The 16,164-nt window shown below is 36.1% G+C and overlaps 1 protein-coding gene across 6 annotated transcripts in view; it reads left to right on the forward strand.

Moving 5' to 3' along the window:
• Positions 1–2,442: 2,442 nt before the first annotated feature.
• FKTN (fukutin) overlaps positions 2,443–16,164 on the forward strand; it is a 45,115-nt gene continuing 31,393 nt past the window's right edge. For 5 of the 6 annotated variants that reach the window (XM_058523707.1, XM_058523708.1, XM_058523709.1 and 2 more), the window contains exons 1-3: positions 2,443–2,629; positions 7,213–7,272; positions 12,654–12,857. In XM_058523707.1, the coding sequence (XP_058379690.1) occupies positions 2,525–2,629; positions 7,213–7,272; positions 12,654–12,857 (369 nt within the window). In that variant the 5' untranslated portion in view covers positions 2,443–2,524. Of the gene's footprint in view, positions 2,630–7,212; positions 7,273–10,167; positions 10,241–12,653; positions 12,858–16,164 lie in introns of those variants that run through there. The other variant, XM_058523710.1, reaches the window with a different exon arrangement.

A 16,164-nucleotide genomic window follows, 5' to 3' on the forward strand; every position in this document is an offset into this window, starting at 1 on the left:
CTTATATTTCTTATAGTGTTTGCTTTATATAGGCTTCAGCTTTGGAAGCTCATTTGGATTGTTTTAAAAGATTTCTGATTAAGATGGCTGAGTAAAGACATTTGTGCCCTCTTCCATCTGAAATTACCCTGAAACAACGAGAATGAGAGACAGAGTTGTAATTACATCTTCAGTGAGACTGTATGTCCTGTAACCCCAAATCGAAAGGTTTGAGAAATTGTTGTCAAATGTAAGCAGGAAGAGATTAAAAGAGGGTGCTGGTAGAAAGAGGTCTCAGATAGAGCTGGCAGAGCATTGAGAGATAGATGGTCTGTTTACAGTGGGATCAGGATACATAGGAACTATGGCAGCAGAAGCTTCCTTGGATTGTTTGGCCGCATGAACTAGCAGGAAAAGACGAGCACATGAGTAAACACACAGATACACCATCTTTGCAGGAAGCACTCTTGGTGAGGCAGGAAATAATGGCTAAACAATTTTCTCTCACTTGTTTTGACACACATTCTTTGTCTCTTTCTCACACATGCACATGCACAAAAGAATCTTTCTTAAAGAGCTTTCTTGTATTCCAGAGAGACTACCCTCTAGTGCAGAACACAGCCTTGTTTCTTCCTTCCACAGTCCTCTTGCAAATACTGATCTGAGTGGAGTTCACGTCATTCAAAGATAAATAATAATAAAAAGGAAATGAGCACAGTATCTACAAAAAATTCAACAAGAAGAAGGAAAAAAGAAACAAGGAAAAACAAGTGATGAAGAACCCATGAGAAAACTATATTGACCTAACAAATTTAACAAAATAATCACTTCTTCAGAATCATAGACAAAGTTAATTGGTCCAAGAACCAGGAAGAAATAGTAAGAGAACAGTATATGGTGAACCATAATCTGACAGAGCTCAAGAAAGAAAACTAAAATCAGAGAAATAAAAGGCCACATTGGAAGCATAAAAGGAGAATTAACATGGTTGAAAACTCAGTAAAGGACATGATGACAGACTGTTGAAAGTTGAACAAAGTGAAATGGGAATGAAAGGAGATGAAACAAATGCTTAAGTGTAGCTCTGGAAATAGAGGATTCAACATTAGAACAGAAAAATATGCAAACATATAACTTAAGAAAACTTCCCACAAAGAAAAGAAATCTTGATTCTATAGATTGAAAGGGCACGTAGTGAGAAAAAACCAATACACAGTCATCAACATCATTATATAACCTAGTTTTTTAAAAAAATTGGATGTCAAAGGTGAGGAATGTATTCTTTGTTCATCCTATTAAAAAGATGATCTTACCTATAGGGCAGTGCAGTGGGGGATCAGATATTGTCAAGGGAATATTTAGCGTTACAGGACAATGGTACAAAGCCTATAAGTTGTCCGGGGAAATAAATCGTGACCTCACAGCCAAACTATCAATTGACAACCGTTTTTGAACAGTCCAAGAACTCAAGGTAGATGGTACTCAAAGTTCTTTTTGATAAACTATGAGAAGATGAATATCAGCCATCCAGTGGATGAACAGAGATGATACTGCAAAAGGATTGGCAGGGAACATTGTAGGAATAAGACAACAATAACTGAGATTTGTAGTTACAGAGTAAAATAGAACTGTAACATGGTAGAAATAACTAATAAAAGTCAAGATTGAATGAAGAGAGAAGGCAGGCGGTCGTATAAATTTGCTAATTTCTTATTTTATAGCTGGAGAACAAAAGACATAAAGTTCAGACATCAGATAATAGAGGTGTTAGTGTATTTAAAGGACTAAGGATAAACATTTGAAGAACTAATTACCATATGTTTAACCAAAATCAAACAGTGGAGAGGAGGTAAGAAGAAGGAGAACTATATTAAATTTCTTGTCCTAAAGAAATAATGCGAGATGGGACCAAAGATGAAAGAACAACAATTTTCATCATGGCATTCTTTATTTACGCTTGCAAGAAACAGAAAACATACATGGGGTGTTTATAAAAACTGATCACATCCTAGATCACACCAAAAAAAATTTCAAAAAACAATAAAGAACTATCATACAGATGGTGTTCCTTGACCAAAAACTTTCTGGCTTTCTTCCATGGAGGCGGTTCTGAGTATGGTCAGCAGCAGCATCGCCTGGGACCTTGTCAGAAATGCCAGTTCAGAGACCCCACACCAGACCTACTGAATCAGAAACGGGGGGAAAAAATCTCTGTTGGTCAGTTTTTATTAATATCCCCTTTATATTTCAGTTTTTTGCGAGTGTGAAGAATGCCATGATAAACATTTTTATTCTTTCATTTTTGGTGTCATACCTGGTTATTTCTTTAGGACAGGAAATTACCAAATCAAAGAATGTTCTGTAGAACTTTAGATAACTTTTTCTTTGTTCTGTTGTTGGTTATTAGAGGTGAAAAATTAAAAATGGGTTTTGTCTCTTTTGAAATACCCTTTTTGTTCACAGAAAACAAGATTATCTGCTCATCCAAAAAGATGCAACCGACTGGGTTCCTTTCACAAGACAACCACGTGAGCACCGCAGACTGATGAGTAGAATCAATAAGAACGTGATTTTGGCGCTTTTAACTTTGGCAAGCTCTGCGTTTCTGCTGTTTCAATTGTACTACTACAAGCGCTATTTATCAGCAAAGGTAATTTTTTTCTCCTTTCTCATCATGAGGCTTCATTTTAGCTGTATACTTTCCTAACATACTTCCCTTTTGCAGTACATAAAATTAATCACAGTTTTTCAAATCCTTACAGAAAAATTTCTTACTGAGATTCTTTTTTTGTGGGGTGGGGCAAGCAATTCAAAATTGTTAAATGTTATTATAATACACTGAAAGTCAAAGGTGCCGAGTTTCACTGATGTTTAATCTATTGAAATTTTCTGATATAGTTATGTAAAAATTGTTATTCTTCTAAACAGATCATCCCTCATTTAAAAGAACTCAGTGATAAATAACTTTGATACAATATCAAAATTAGTTTATTTTAGTACAATATATATTTTAATTTAGTATCTATCAGGGAAGTGTAAGGGTATAACTTACCTTTATTATAAATCTATAGGTATAAAGGTGTAGAGACAATGGTTTGGAAACTAATAGCTTCTGAAGATCACACAGAATATATTTCTGTGGTCCAGATGAGAAAGTCCAAAGTTGAGAAGGCATTCCTAAATTGTGAAAGGTTGCCCAACACTCCTACTGGGGTTTATTATTATAATAACTACCGTTATTAAGAACTGTGCTAGATGCTTCCATGCTTGATTTAATCCTGAAAACAACCCTGGGGAAAAATATGTTTTTTGTTTTTGTTTTTTAATCTTCATTTGATAGTTAGAACTATTCTTCAGAAATAGTTACTTCCCTCTCCCTCCCACTAAAGGGGAGGATGCTTCCCTGCCGTAGTTGGGCTTCACCACAAGACTTAGTTTGGCTGGTAAAATGTTACGGACATCTGCAGAGACTTCAGATGGGCTCTTATAATTTGACTCACCCTTTGTGCTGCCCTGACCTGCGCGGAGAAGAACATGCTCTGGGTGGATGCTGCCCCTTCAGCCTGGGCCCTGAATGAGATGTATGGAGCAGACCAAAGCATAGCTGCCCAGCTGACTCACGGCTCTGTGAGGGAGAAAATAAATGCTTGTAAGTCTTTAAGACTGGGGGAAGTTTATTATGCACCATTGTTACATGGAATCGCTAGACCTCGTTTTACAGTCAAGGAAACCAAAACTCTTAACAGAGATGTAGATAACTTACCTATGCAAATCAACCAGTTTCTAACATGCAGGGCTGACAGTTATACCTAGCTCCATTCCTTCCAGGCTATGTTATTTTTAAAATAATTGACAACTACTGAGGTTACCAGCTATCTTAGCTATTTATTCAGTGAATGTCTGACATCTTCAGCCTTTTCCTGATTGTTTTCTTAGGATAAAGTCCTAGAGTAGAATTTCTGGGTCTAGTATGCACGTTTTAGATTTTGTCACCTGTTGCAAAGTTACCTTTTATAGGGGTAAGTAGTGTGCCTGATTTCCTATACCCTTTCCAAATGTGGGAATAATAGCAATAATAGCAATAGTAATGGCATCTGTATCAGATAGAGATGCTTGGGGCTGACTAATAGTAGCTCAAACAAAGAAAGGATCATTTGTCTCTTATACCTTTAAGTCCAGAGCCTCTTAAAATTTCCTTGACGTTTTCCTTGTGCTACAGTCAAGGCTGGAAGAAGAAACAGCACATTCTAGTGGGCTTCTACTTTTGTGACATTAGCTAGCAGATTCCCATCTGTAAAAGAATCTGGGAAAGAGAGGTTTTACTGTTAGTGTTGTTGTTGTTTGTTATTTAGCTTTTCCAGCTTTTATAATAGAGATTGCAAAGGAGAAGGGGTTTGGGAGTGGGTGTTGGACAGTCAACTTACCTACAGTGTTTGCCAGAGCAGCTAACATTTTTTGGTGTGCTTATAGGCTAGGCATTATGCTAAGCACTTTACATACATTTAATTCTAATAAAAACAAATTGAGTAGATCCTGTTGTCCCCCTTTTCCCAGAGAAAAAACTGAGGTTTGGAGAGATTTATTAATTTGTTCATTGTCACAAAATTACTAAGTGGGGACGATAGAATTTAAACCAGGGGAGTCTACCTCAAAAACCCTTGGAAGTATAGATGCTTCCTGTATGTTATTAGTGTGAAGATAAGATACTATCTGTAAGGAATACAAATAGTTTCTCTATGCCAACAAGAAAAAAAATGCTTTATTTAAAAATAGTAGGGGTAGTTAAACAGATGCTGAAGCTACCAACTTTTAAAATTTTTTCAGTTTTGTTGAGGAAAATGTTTAAACTTTTGGCTTTTTATTAAGTTTCAAGATCTCGCTTATATGCAATGTTTTCGAACTCAAACTTCAGGGAAGTATTCTAATATAGTTTCTCCAGATGTAGGAAGAGAACCCAGAATTTTATAAACTTTGTTTATGGATTTATCTAAATTGCATTTCTTGTTTTTTCAGTGAACAACATTTTGTGGGATTTTCTTAGATAAATAAAGAAAATTCACACAAATAAAAATGATTTCTACTTCAATTAAATTTGTTTGATTTGTTAGCAGAAGAGTACAGAATAATAGCCTTGATCAGTACTAAGTTATAAGTCAGCATCATCAATATAAAAACCATGATTCTAGGTTGTCCTTGAACTTCAGGATGATTTAGAAAGACACTTGAGATTATGTATTAGAGCCAGGGCAAGGATGAAAAATGGGTTTTATATTTGCCCCACCCCGCATCTAATAGTAGTAAATGCCTGCAGTAGTAAATGTTGAGAAGGACTGCAAAGGTTTTCAGCCTCTTCAGGAGAGAGTACTCCAGTATCTGTCATTGGTCAGGGAAGAAGAGGTATTCGCTATCTTGGAATTAAGGAAGCCTACTTTTGTCCATTTCCGGAGCCTCACCACAGAATTCCCTTTTGGCCTTGGCTGGTTAGACAAGTTCAGCCTTTCTATGATCCCCTAAATGAGGTCTGAATAATCTAGTTATCTGATAGCACTGAAGATAAGGAATTAGTATATTATATCTGTTGGGTCTGCTAAAATTCCATAGATGGGTAGAGTTGACTCTTCAGATTCCAGAACAGCCCACCAGGTCTTTGAAATACACTCTGGTAGTGTGGTGGCCTCATGAGCATTTTTTATGGGCTTTCAAGTAATTGGCTTGCAGGTCACACCACAAATGAAAGGACATGTCTCTAGGACCCTCTGGGGAATATTCAGTTGTTCATTGTTTTTTACTGCACTTAACAGGATAGTGTGATTATAATTCTGTGTGCTCATTCAGTCTGTATTTATTGATTATTTATTATATACAGGGCACTTTGCAGGAGTACAGAGATAAATAGAACACAGGTCCTACTCTCAGGGAACTCATAATTTGATAGAAGTAGCAACAGCAGTAGCTCTTGAGTTTGGGGCCTAGATAGTCCTGAGTTTGAATCCTCATTTGGTTATTTGGCTTTTAGCAAGTCACTTAACTTCTTTGAGCCTCAGTTTCTTTAAATGGGGCTGATAGCAACTTTGCTGGTTGAGATAACATATGTAATGCATCTAATGTAGTGTCTGATACATGGTAGATACTCAGAAGATCGTAGCTATTAATAGCTCACATTTTCTAGTGCTTTTAAGGTTTACATTCGAGTTTGATAAATAAAATCATATTCAATTATAGTATCCTTATGAACTTATAAAGTACTTCAAAAGTATCAGGAGAAAGAATGTCTGATGGTCTAGACACAAGAGGAAGAATGTATTTTGGATCTTATCAGATGAAAACTGATAATGCTTTCTTCCTGCTGATTCTCTAGACCTGAATTTTTTGTGTGTGTGTGAAGAAGATCAGCCCTGAGCTAACATCTGATGCCAATCCTCCTCTTTTTTCTGAGGAGGACTGGCCCTGAGCTAACATCCGTGCCCATCTTCCTCTACTTTATATGGGATGCCGCCACAGCATGGCTCGACAAGCAATGCGTCGGTGCGCGCCGGAGATCTGAACTGGCAAACCCCGGGCCACCGCAGCAGAGCGCGCACACTTAACGGCTTGCACCACCAGGCCGGCCCCCTAGACCTGAATATTTAAAAAATGTTATTTAAAAAACCCGCAACGTTTGAAATTATGATGTGTTAGGAAAAGTGTGGGCCCTGGAGCTGTCTGCAAAGCAGAAATAATGATGCTTACTTTGTAGGATTGTTATGCAGGATAGATGAGAATACATAATTCATATGTGGAAATGTCAAACACAGTATACTTAGGAGCTGCTCAATAAATATTATTTACTTTCTTATCACTTTGCCAAGGTCTGCAAACACTATCTCAGTGTGTGGAGAAAAGTTGAAGTTAGGGATATGGAACTAAATAGATTAACCCTAATTCCAAAGAGATAGCAAAGAGTTTACTATTCGTTGATGGAAATTAATTAGTTCAGAGATGTTGGCCATATATATACCTTACTGTTCCATAACTCAATTAACTTACTGTGTTCTGTCACTGTTTTCCATCTTGGGTAGTTATATTGTATAATTGTAGAATTCTTAGCTCATGACTATATGAAAATAGATATTTGGATAATGCTTTTTGATGATTATGAGCCAATGATATAGTTTGAATCTCATGCCTACCCTAAATGTAATGTTGCATGCTGGGCTTTGAATTTACTAAAATGTTCTTTTGTTATCTTCCTAGAATGGAGCTGGTTTATCAAAATCCAAAGGAAGCCGAATTGGATTTGATAGCATACAGTGGGTATGTACAATACGCGAGAAATTCCTCAATTGCCATGTTCATTTAGTTCATTTGTTTATTGTTTAGTAAGTGTATGTTGAGTGATGACAATGGTAATAGCTACCTTGGTAGAGGGTGGAGGTAGGTGGTAGAGGGAGAGGAGCAGGCCCTATGCTGCGTGCTTTACATGCAGTGTCTCATTTAGTCCTTATGGAAACTTTAAGTTGGTAAATGTTGTTATCCTCAATTCACTTAGAAAGATTAAGATTAGTTGGCTGATAAGTGTCTGAGTAGACTCTTAAGTGTTTGCCTCAGAAACCCTCATTCACTGACCTATGGTGCTTCCCCAAATGAATAAATATGTGAATAAGAATTGAACTATGAGGGGCCAGCCTGGTGGCGTAGCAGTTAAGTTTGCGCGCTCAGCTTCTGTGGCCGGGGGTTTGCAGATTCGGATCCCAGGCGTGGACCTACACACCGCTTATCAAGCCATGCTGTGGCAGTGTCCCATATAAAGTAGAGGAAGATGGGCACGAATGTTAGCCCAGGGCCAATATTCCTCAGCAAAAAGAGGAGGATTGGCAACGAATGTTAGTTCAGGGCTCATCTTCCTCACAAAAAAGAATTAAACTGTGAATAAGGGAAAATAATGATTAGGAATAAAAATCTGTTCAACATGTTTCCTTTATAACATAAGAGAAACTAGCAATATATACAATATAGCCCTGTTTTGATTTATAAACTTCAGAGCCTACACATTTATAAAATATATTTTACCCTTTTCTAACTAAATTTCGAAGGAAAAACAATCTAGGTTACTAATAAAAAATTACATTTATTCTGTTAGTATACATTTTGGATATGACCAAATACTTCTTGTAGATGCCCTTCAATCTTTGGCTTCTCTTTAACCAGAGACATGAAAGGCTTTAGATTAGAAGTGGGGTTTCAAATCACCAAGCAGCAATAAAGTAGTGATAATTTTAGGTCATTGCTGACACCAATTGGATTTGAACTACTGTTTAAAAGGTAAAGTCTGGGATTTCCTATTATCAGACTCCTCAACTCTGAAGTCTAGAAGAATCAATGTGAACTTTAATTTATTAAAAATAGTGGATGTTTTACTCTGTGAACTTAGGGTAGTCTGAGGGGAAAGGGAAGTATGATACACTTGGAATTCGTACTCCCCAGTCACAATTATAAAGACTCTAGTGGATTCAATAAAAAGGCACATTTTGTGCACTTCTCTCTAGCTCTGCTCTGTCACCCTTAAGAAACACACACACATAACACTTGGACCAGATTTATTGTCCTGTGTGTGAAATAATTTCTTGAGATTTGAAATTAACTATTTAACAGCTGGGAAATACACCCGTCTGAAGGTAATGGGAGTGCTCTGTCACAAATTTTAACACTCTAAAATGTGATGATACTTACATTAATAATGTAAACTTTTCAAATTTGCCATTTGTTGAGAGTCCTCATGTGTGCACTGAAAGAGCATGTGCAGAAAAAGTTTTAAAGCTGTAATAGCTTCAGTGGGATAGAAGCCTTTGCTTTGTCTGGATTAACCGATAACATTCTGACAACATTCTCGAAGCCTGTGGTACATAAAGCAGTCAGTGCGGGTACAGATTCACTGGTATATTTAAAATGGAATTTGTGTATCATTTAAAGCTTAAAATAACAGAGAAAAGTAGAGTGTTCCCATCTTTTTCTTTTTTTTTCTTTTTTTTTTTTTTTTGTGAGGAGATCAGCCCTGAGCTAACATCCGCCAATCCTCCTCTTTTTTTTCGCTGAGGAAGACGGCCCTGGGCTAACGTCGGTGCCTATCTTCCTCCACTTTATATGGGACGCCGCCACAGCATGGCTTACCAAGCAGTGCGTCGGTGCGCGCCCGGGATCCGAACCAGCGAACCCCGGGCCGCCGCAGCGGAGCGCGCGCACTTAACCGCTTGCGCCACCGGGCCGGCCCCTGTTCCCATCTTTTTCATTCAAGGAATGACCCTTGAGGTGGGAGAAAATAAAGAATTTTTTAAAAAGAGTTTACTTCCAAGGTAAATGAGCAAAAGATGAAAGAGCAGCTTACTACATTCAGTGAGTTCTCTGAAATTATTAATTGTTCAGAAAACAATTAACAATGTAATTGTTAATTACATTTCACGGTACTAAAAATCAATCTTTATAATATTTGTAAAATCATAGGAAAGGGAGGGGCCTGCCCTGTGGCTTAGCGGTTAAGCTCGCGTGCTCCGCTACTGGCGGCCCGGGTTCAGATCCCGGGTGCGCACCAAGGCACTGCTTCTCTGGCCATGCTGAGGCCGCATCCCACGTACAGCAGCTGGAAGGATGTGCAGCTGTGACATACAACTATCTACTGGGGCTTTGGGGAAAAAAAAAAAAAGGAGGAGGATTGGCAATAGATGTTAGCTCAGAGCGGGTCTCCCTCAGCAAAAAGAGGAGGATTAGCATGGATGTTAGCTCAGGGCTGATCTTCCTCACAAAAAAAACCCAAAAAAACAAAAAACAAAGACTATAGTAGTTAAAAAAAAAATCATAGGAAAGAGAGAAGTACTAAAATACTTTGTTCTGATATTTTTGAAGGAATGAAAGGTGAAATCTGATCAATAAGTGTGATACTGAGCTCTGATAAAATTCCATAATGAGTTATTAAACAGATGACTTGAGCACACTTAGAAAAGAAAATGATGATTAGGAACTAGCCTTTTGTTAAGAACAAGTCCTGCCGAGCCCTTGTAGGTTCCGATAAAATTGTAATACACTGACAGGTGAATAGGCCATTACAGTCTCAGCGTATCCTGTTTTCAACAAGGCATTTTTCTCTCTTGTAAATGAAATGAATTACTGAAGGCCAGATCGTAATAGTCATGTTGATTTAGAATTAATTGGATTTAGAGTCAATTGGACGTGTGTTTCCAAGGAGCATTGACAATTGCATTGATAACAACCTGGAAGGCATATTTAGAAGGTGAGTTATAGAATCTCTCCTTGACCCTGCCCTAATCTGTATTTATATTAATAATTATAGTGAACCCATAAATGTGTTCATCATGTTTCTATTTAACAGCAAGTTGAAAGAGATTCATTCAACAAACGTTTATTAAGCACCTTATATGTACTAGTGTCTATCTCATCTTCCAAAACCATTTCTTTCCCTTTTATTCTCCTAGGATAAAGCACAGAAAGCAATAACCATAAAAGAAAAAAAATTTATTAGACTCTCAAAATTTAAAGCAATTGCTCATCAAAAGACACCATTAAGAAAATGAATAGACATGCCGTAGACTAGAAAATATTTGCAAAATATGTATCTGACAGAGGGAGAAAGTCAAATACCATATGATCTCACTCATAAATAGAAGATAAAAACAACAACAAACAGTCATATGGAGACAGAGATTGGATTGTGGTTACCAGAGGGGAAGGGGGGAGGGAGGAGGGCGAAAGGGATAATTAGGCACATGTGTGTGGTGATAGATTGTAATTAGTCTTTGGGTGGTGAACATGATGTAACCTGTGCAGAAATCGAAATATGATGATGTACACCTGAAATTTATATAATGTTATAAATCAGTGTTACCACAATAAAAAAATATGTATCTGACAAGACTGGTATCAAGGATAAATAAAGAACTACAATTCAATAATAGATTTTTTGTTCATACTCTTAATCAAATTGAGGAAGTATCCTATTCCTGGTTTGCTGAGAGTTTTTAATCATGAATAAGTATTAAATTTTGTCAAATACTTTTTCTGTATTGAAATTATCATAAATTTTTCCCCCTTTATTCTTTGACATGATGAATTTCTTTGATTGATTTTCAAATGCTACCTTTCTTTCCTGGGATAAACCCTACTTGGTCATAATACTTTTTTTAAATTACTGGCATTAATTTTCTAGTATGTTGTTAAGTGTTTTTACATCTATGTTCATGAGGGTTGGTGGTCTATAATGTCCTTCTTTTGTAATGTCTGTCAAGTTTTGCTGTTAGGATTACACTGGCCTCATAAAATGAGTTAGGAAGGATTTCCTCCTCCTCAGTTTTCTGAGAGAGTTTTTGTAGAATTGGTATTATTTCTTCCTTAGATCTTTGATGGAATTCAGTAATGAACCATCTGAGTCTGGAGTTTTTTCTTATCGTTTTGAGGGCAGGCTGTTTTGTTTTTTTTAATAACAAATTCAATTTTGTTAATAGGTATAGGGCAATTCAGATTTCCTGTTTCAACTTGTGATAGTTTTGTTAATTGTATTTTTTAAAAAATTTGTCCATTTCATCTAAAGTTGTAGAATTTTTTGGCATAAAGTTATTTATTCTAACTAACTTTTTACTTAGCTGTCTCTCTCAGTAAGAGATAATAAACCCCTCTAGAGCAGAGATTATTGTATTCTTGGCGTATGCATAATACTCTACACTAAAAACAAATGAGAGATTGATTCCTAGCTTTATCTCATTTTTTTCTATCTTTATAATTCTTGATATCCTTGTCTATTTATTTATTATTTGTATATGTTTTTCTGAAGTTCCTTCAGATTTTGTGAATAAGAATTTATCCTTAATTCCATGAAGCACCTTTTTGATGGACATACATCCCTTTGAAATCATAATTGCTTTCATTGAAGTAGGCTTTTAAGCAATAATGTATACCAATTATTCTATTTATCTTTGCTACTCTTAAGTATTATTTACTCCTAAGAGTAATTTAGTCTGTTTCCACTCTAATTTTGAAAATTTTTTTTTTGGTAGAGGACTCTAGTTACTGTCCTGCAGAATTGTATTGAAAAATATTGCAATATTATTAGAAAATCAAACTATATATGGGAATGGTCAAACAGACAATGTATTTTAGTTTGAGTCTTTTGCTTAGAAAAATTATTAAACAGTATTACAAATAGGAAGAAAAGTGGCACATAAAATTGATTTTTGGTTTTGAAAAGGTTGACACGATTGATTTTTAAAAGCTGACAGATCTGGTATTTCCTCTCGTACTTTTGCTTGAAAAGATTTAGCTAATACCAAGGGAATAATTTGCAAGCCTAAAGTTGTCATCTCTGATACCATTTTCTCTTCGAAGATTTTCTTTTTTGATGTATGGTTAATTAGTAGCTTACTGTTACTTTATAATATGTTGCATATATTTTTACTGTAGCATATTTTACCTTATATTGTAAATATTTGTTCATCTTTCTCAGTAGACTGTGTATGTCTTAAGAGCAGGGACTGTGTATTATTTATTAGTTTTTTTTTTAGCACAATAATAAGGATGGTATCCGTTGAGTAAACACTCTATATATTCTCATAAAATTAATGGATAAAAATTTAATAAGATAGATTGTTGTACTGGTTTAGTAGAATTAAGGGAATTTTTTTCCTCTCAAACAGCGTGCAGTCAAAAAATTTATTATGCTAACATCCACTCAAAATGTACCGGTGTTCCTTATTGATCCTTTGATTCTGGAATTGATTAATAAAAACTTTGAACAAGTCAAAAATACTTCTCATGGCTCCACTTCAGAATGCAAGTTTCTTTGTGCTCCAAGAGACTTTACTGTGTTTGCACTACAGTATCACCTGTGGAAGAATGAGGTAAGAGGATTTGCTTTCGGAAAATGGAATGTGTCTTTTACAAAATAGTATGGGATTAAACCAGTTTAAAATATAAAACATTTAAAAATTTTCTTAAAATTTTTTATAAATTGTATCAGGAATATTTTCAGCTATAAGTAACAGAACAGAATTAATAATGGCTTAAGCAAATAGAGGATTTGTTTTTCTTGTATAACAAGAGGTTAAAAGGTTGATATTAGTTCAGCTGCCCACTAATGTCAGGGCTTACATCACTGAAGTTCTTTTTTCACATCCCTCATCATCACAAGGTAGCTGTCATAGCTCCCAGGCATAATATCCATCTTCAGGGCAGGAAGATGAGAGGAAGGGATGGTGACACTATCTATCCTTTGAAGGAAAGTTTTCTCAGAAGCGTCTGGTAAACAGCCAATAGTTCGCTGTCCAGAACTGTATTCCTATGTCTCCTTGTTGTAAAGGAGGCTAAAAAGACAGGTATTTAGTACTTCAATCAGTGTAAGCAGGCAAGTAGGAAGGGATTTGGTGATGAATTTCCAGTATCTGCCACATAAGGTATATGTGAGGGTAGTCTCCCTAGTCTGTCGCACTGTTCTTTCCACTTTGGAAGTGCACAGTACTTGTTTGATAGTCGAGTAGAGTGCTTCTTAGGTGTATCCAAAAATTCAAACTTATATTTCCATCCTGCTTAGTGGTTACAGGCACAAGTCAGATAGTAGTTAAAAAAAAAAAAAATTCTCAACCAAATATGTCAAAAATTTGTTTACTTCTTTAGTTGGAATACATCTAACTTCCCAATTTCACTATTTTTAATTCTGAAGTTATTCAAGTAAGAGTAAGAAAATTAGCATCAGATTAAATGAACGCACTAGTTAGTTAGCCCCCTATGATAGATGAACACTAGTTCTGCAGTGGGATCTGTTTTCATTGTGTTGACCCTACCGGGGGGGCTTACACTCCGGGGTGATGGTGTGGTCTTGGAAAGCAGCGTGAGCTGCACGTCTCCTTGACTGCCCCAGACTCTTAAGCAGGGCCTCAAGAGAATGGGCTTTGACTTTTTTCTGGCCTATGGTTCTTTCCGGACAGTGATGCAGGTGGTGAAGTAGATGATGTGTATATATAAGTACAAGATTTTTGTTTGCTTACTTGTGTTTTCTTTCCTCCCAGTTTTATATTTTGAAAATATTTAAACTTATGGAAAAGTTAGGACATGGTATTTTAAATTTAATTTTTATTTTTCATCAAAATAATACTAGTACTAAGTTTAAAAAGTCAGATAGTAATGCAATGCTCACAATGAAAAAGGGCAGCATCTGCCTTTCCCCTCTCCACCCCTATTCCCGCTTCTAGAGCCAGCCGCTCTCAACTCCCTCTACCCTGTTTATCTTCTCATTTATAAATGAAATGTTTATACTTCTCTTTTTTAAGGTTTCATATTTAGATTATGAGTTATGAGAATTTAGCTCTTGTATCCATTTTGGCTCATACATATACACACGCATGCACATGCACACACACACACACACACACACACACACACACACACACACTCTTATTGTCATCCTAAGATGACTGTATCACATTTTGTAGTTAAATCAGTGTTTACCTTATTATGAGTATATAGATAATCACATGGATGCTACCTACTTTATACTGATTATATTCTTCTTATACAACTCTTTTTTCTCTGTTTTTGTTTGCTAGTTTTCTATATATTTATCAATAATCTATCTATGAACTCTGCAACAAAAACATAAACCTTTTGGTAGGATCTCACACATCAGATAATCTCTTAGTTCCATTTTTTTTTTCCTTGGGGACATCCCTCCTAGAGCTGTTGGTCTTTCTGCCCTAGTACAGGCCGATCTGCTGAGCAGATACTGTTCTGTAACTCCCCTTCACAACATTTTAGGAATTCCCTTCTGAGAAAGGGTCAATGGGAGGTTGAAACTTTGCATATCTGAATATCTTTCTTTTTACCTGCACATTTCATATCTAATTTGGCATATATAGCAGTTAGCTTCTGCTGTGTAACAAATCACCCCAAAATTTAGTGGCTTAAACAACAGCCATTTATTTAGCTCATGATTCTGTGACTTAGCAACTTCATAGGATTCAGCTGGGCAGTTCTTCTGGTCTCAGCTAAGCTCCCTTATGCAGCTGCCAGTCAGGTGGCAGCTCTGCTGCTTTTACATGGTTGGCTGTCAGATGGGGCAGTGGAGGTGCCTGGGCCATGTGTCTCTCATCATCCAGCCTAGTCCAGGCTAGTCCAAGAAAGCAACATGCAAGGTCTCTTGACATTGTTAAAGTAGTAAGATTTCTTATCCATGAACATGACATTTTCAGGTGTCCTTTGATATTCTTTAATAGAATATTCTAATTTTTTTTTTTTTTTTTTTTTACAGATTTTATGCATCTTTAGTAAGATTTACTTCTTGCTACCTTATAGTTTTGTGTGTGTATGTGGGGGGATGGGGGTTAATGGGGATATTTTTCCTCTTCTATTTCCAACCATTATTATAGGTTAATGAGAATGCTATTGACTTTTGTATTTTGATCTTGTTTCCCAGCAGCTGTACTGAACTCTGAACTCTAAAAATAAACTCGAATAGTTTCTCCCTCCTCCCTCCCCTCCCCACTCTCTTTCCTTCCCTCTCACTTTCTTTTTCTCTCTCTCTTTCTCTCTTTGAGTATAGGTCATTGTATTCTCTGCACAAAAAGACAGTTTGGCCTCTTCCTTTCCAACTCTTAAACCTAATTTCTTCTTCTTGTCTTATTGATTTGCATAGAACCCACAGGATAGTATTGAATAAAAATGTTCTTTCTTTCTGAGCTTTTTATTACTTGGATGTTAGACTTTCAGAATTCATCCTTTCATTTTCTTATCTTTGCTCTGTATTTTTTCATCTATTTTTTTAACTGTTCTACTTTTAAACAAAATCTTGAACAATGCCATTGATTTTTTTCATATTTTTCCTTGAAATTTTCACGTTTTTATTTCCTGAAAGCTCTGTGTGCTCTGATTATTTCTTGTAATAGCATTCTTGTTTCATAGGTATAGTTCTGTCTTTTTTGATCTGCAGATTTTAAAGTTTTGGTTTTTTAAAAAAGTTTTTTGCTCCCTGCTACATTTTTTTTTCTAAATCTCTTTTTTGTGGGTGTTTGTTTTTTGATATGGTTATTTGTTTTATTTGTCTGTTTTGCATGATACAAATTTTCTACAGTCTTGTTGATCTTTGTTCATATTTAAGAATGAGGCACTGAAAACCAACTGGAAGCTTTTCACTATGCTCAGGCGTCAATAATGGGT

Source organism: Diceros bicornis, chromosome 28, assembly GCF_020826845.1.
Source record: "Diceros bicornis minor isolate mBicDic1 chromosome 28, mDicBic1.mat.cur, whole genome shotgun sequence".
Taxonomy (NCBI): domain Eukaryota; kingdom Metazoa; phylum Chordata; class Mammalia; order Perissodactyla; family Rhinocerotidae; genus Diceros; species Diceros bicornis.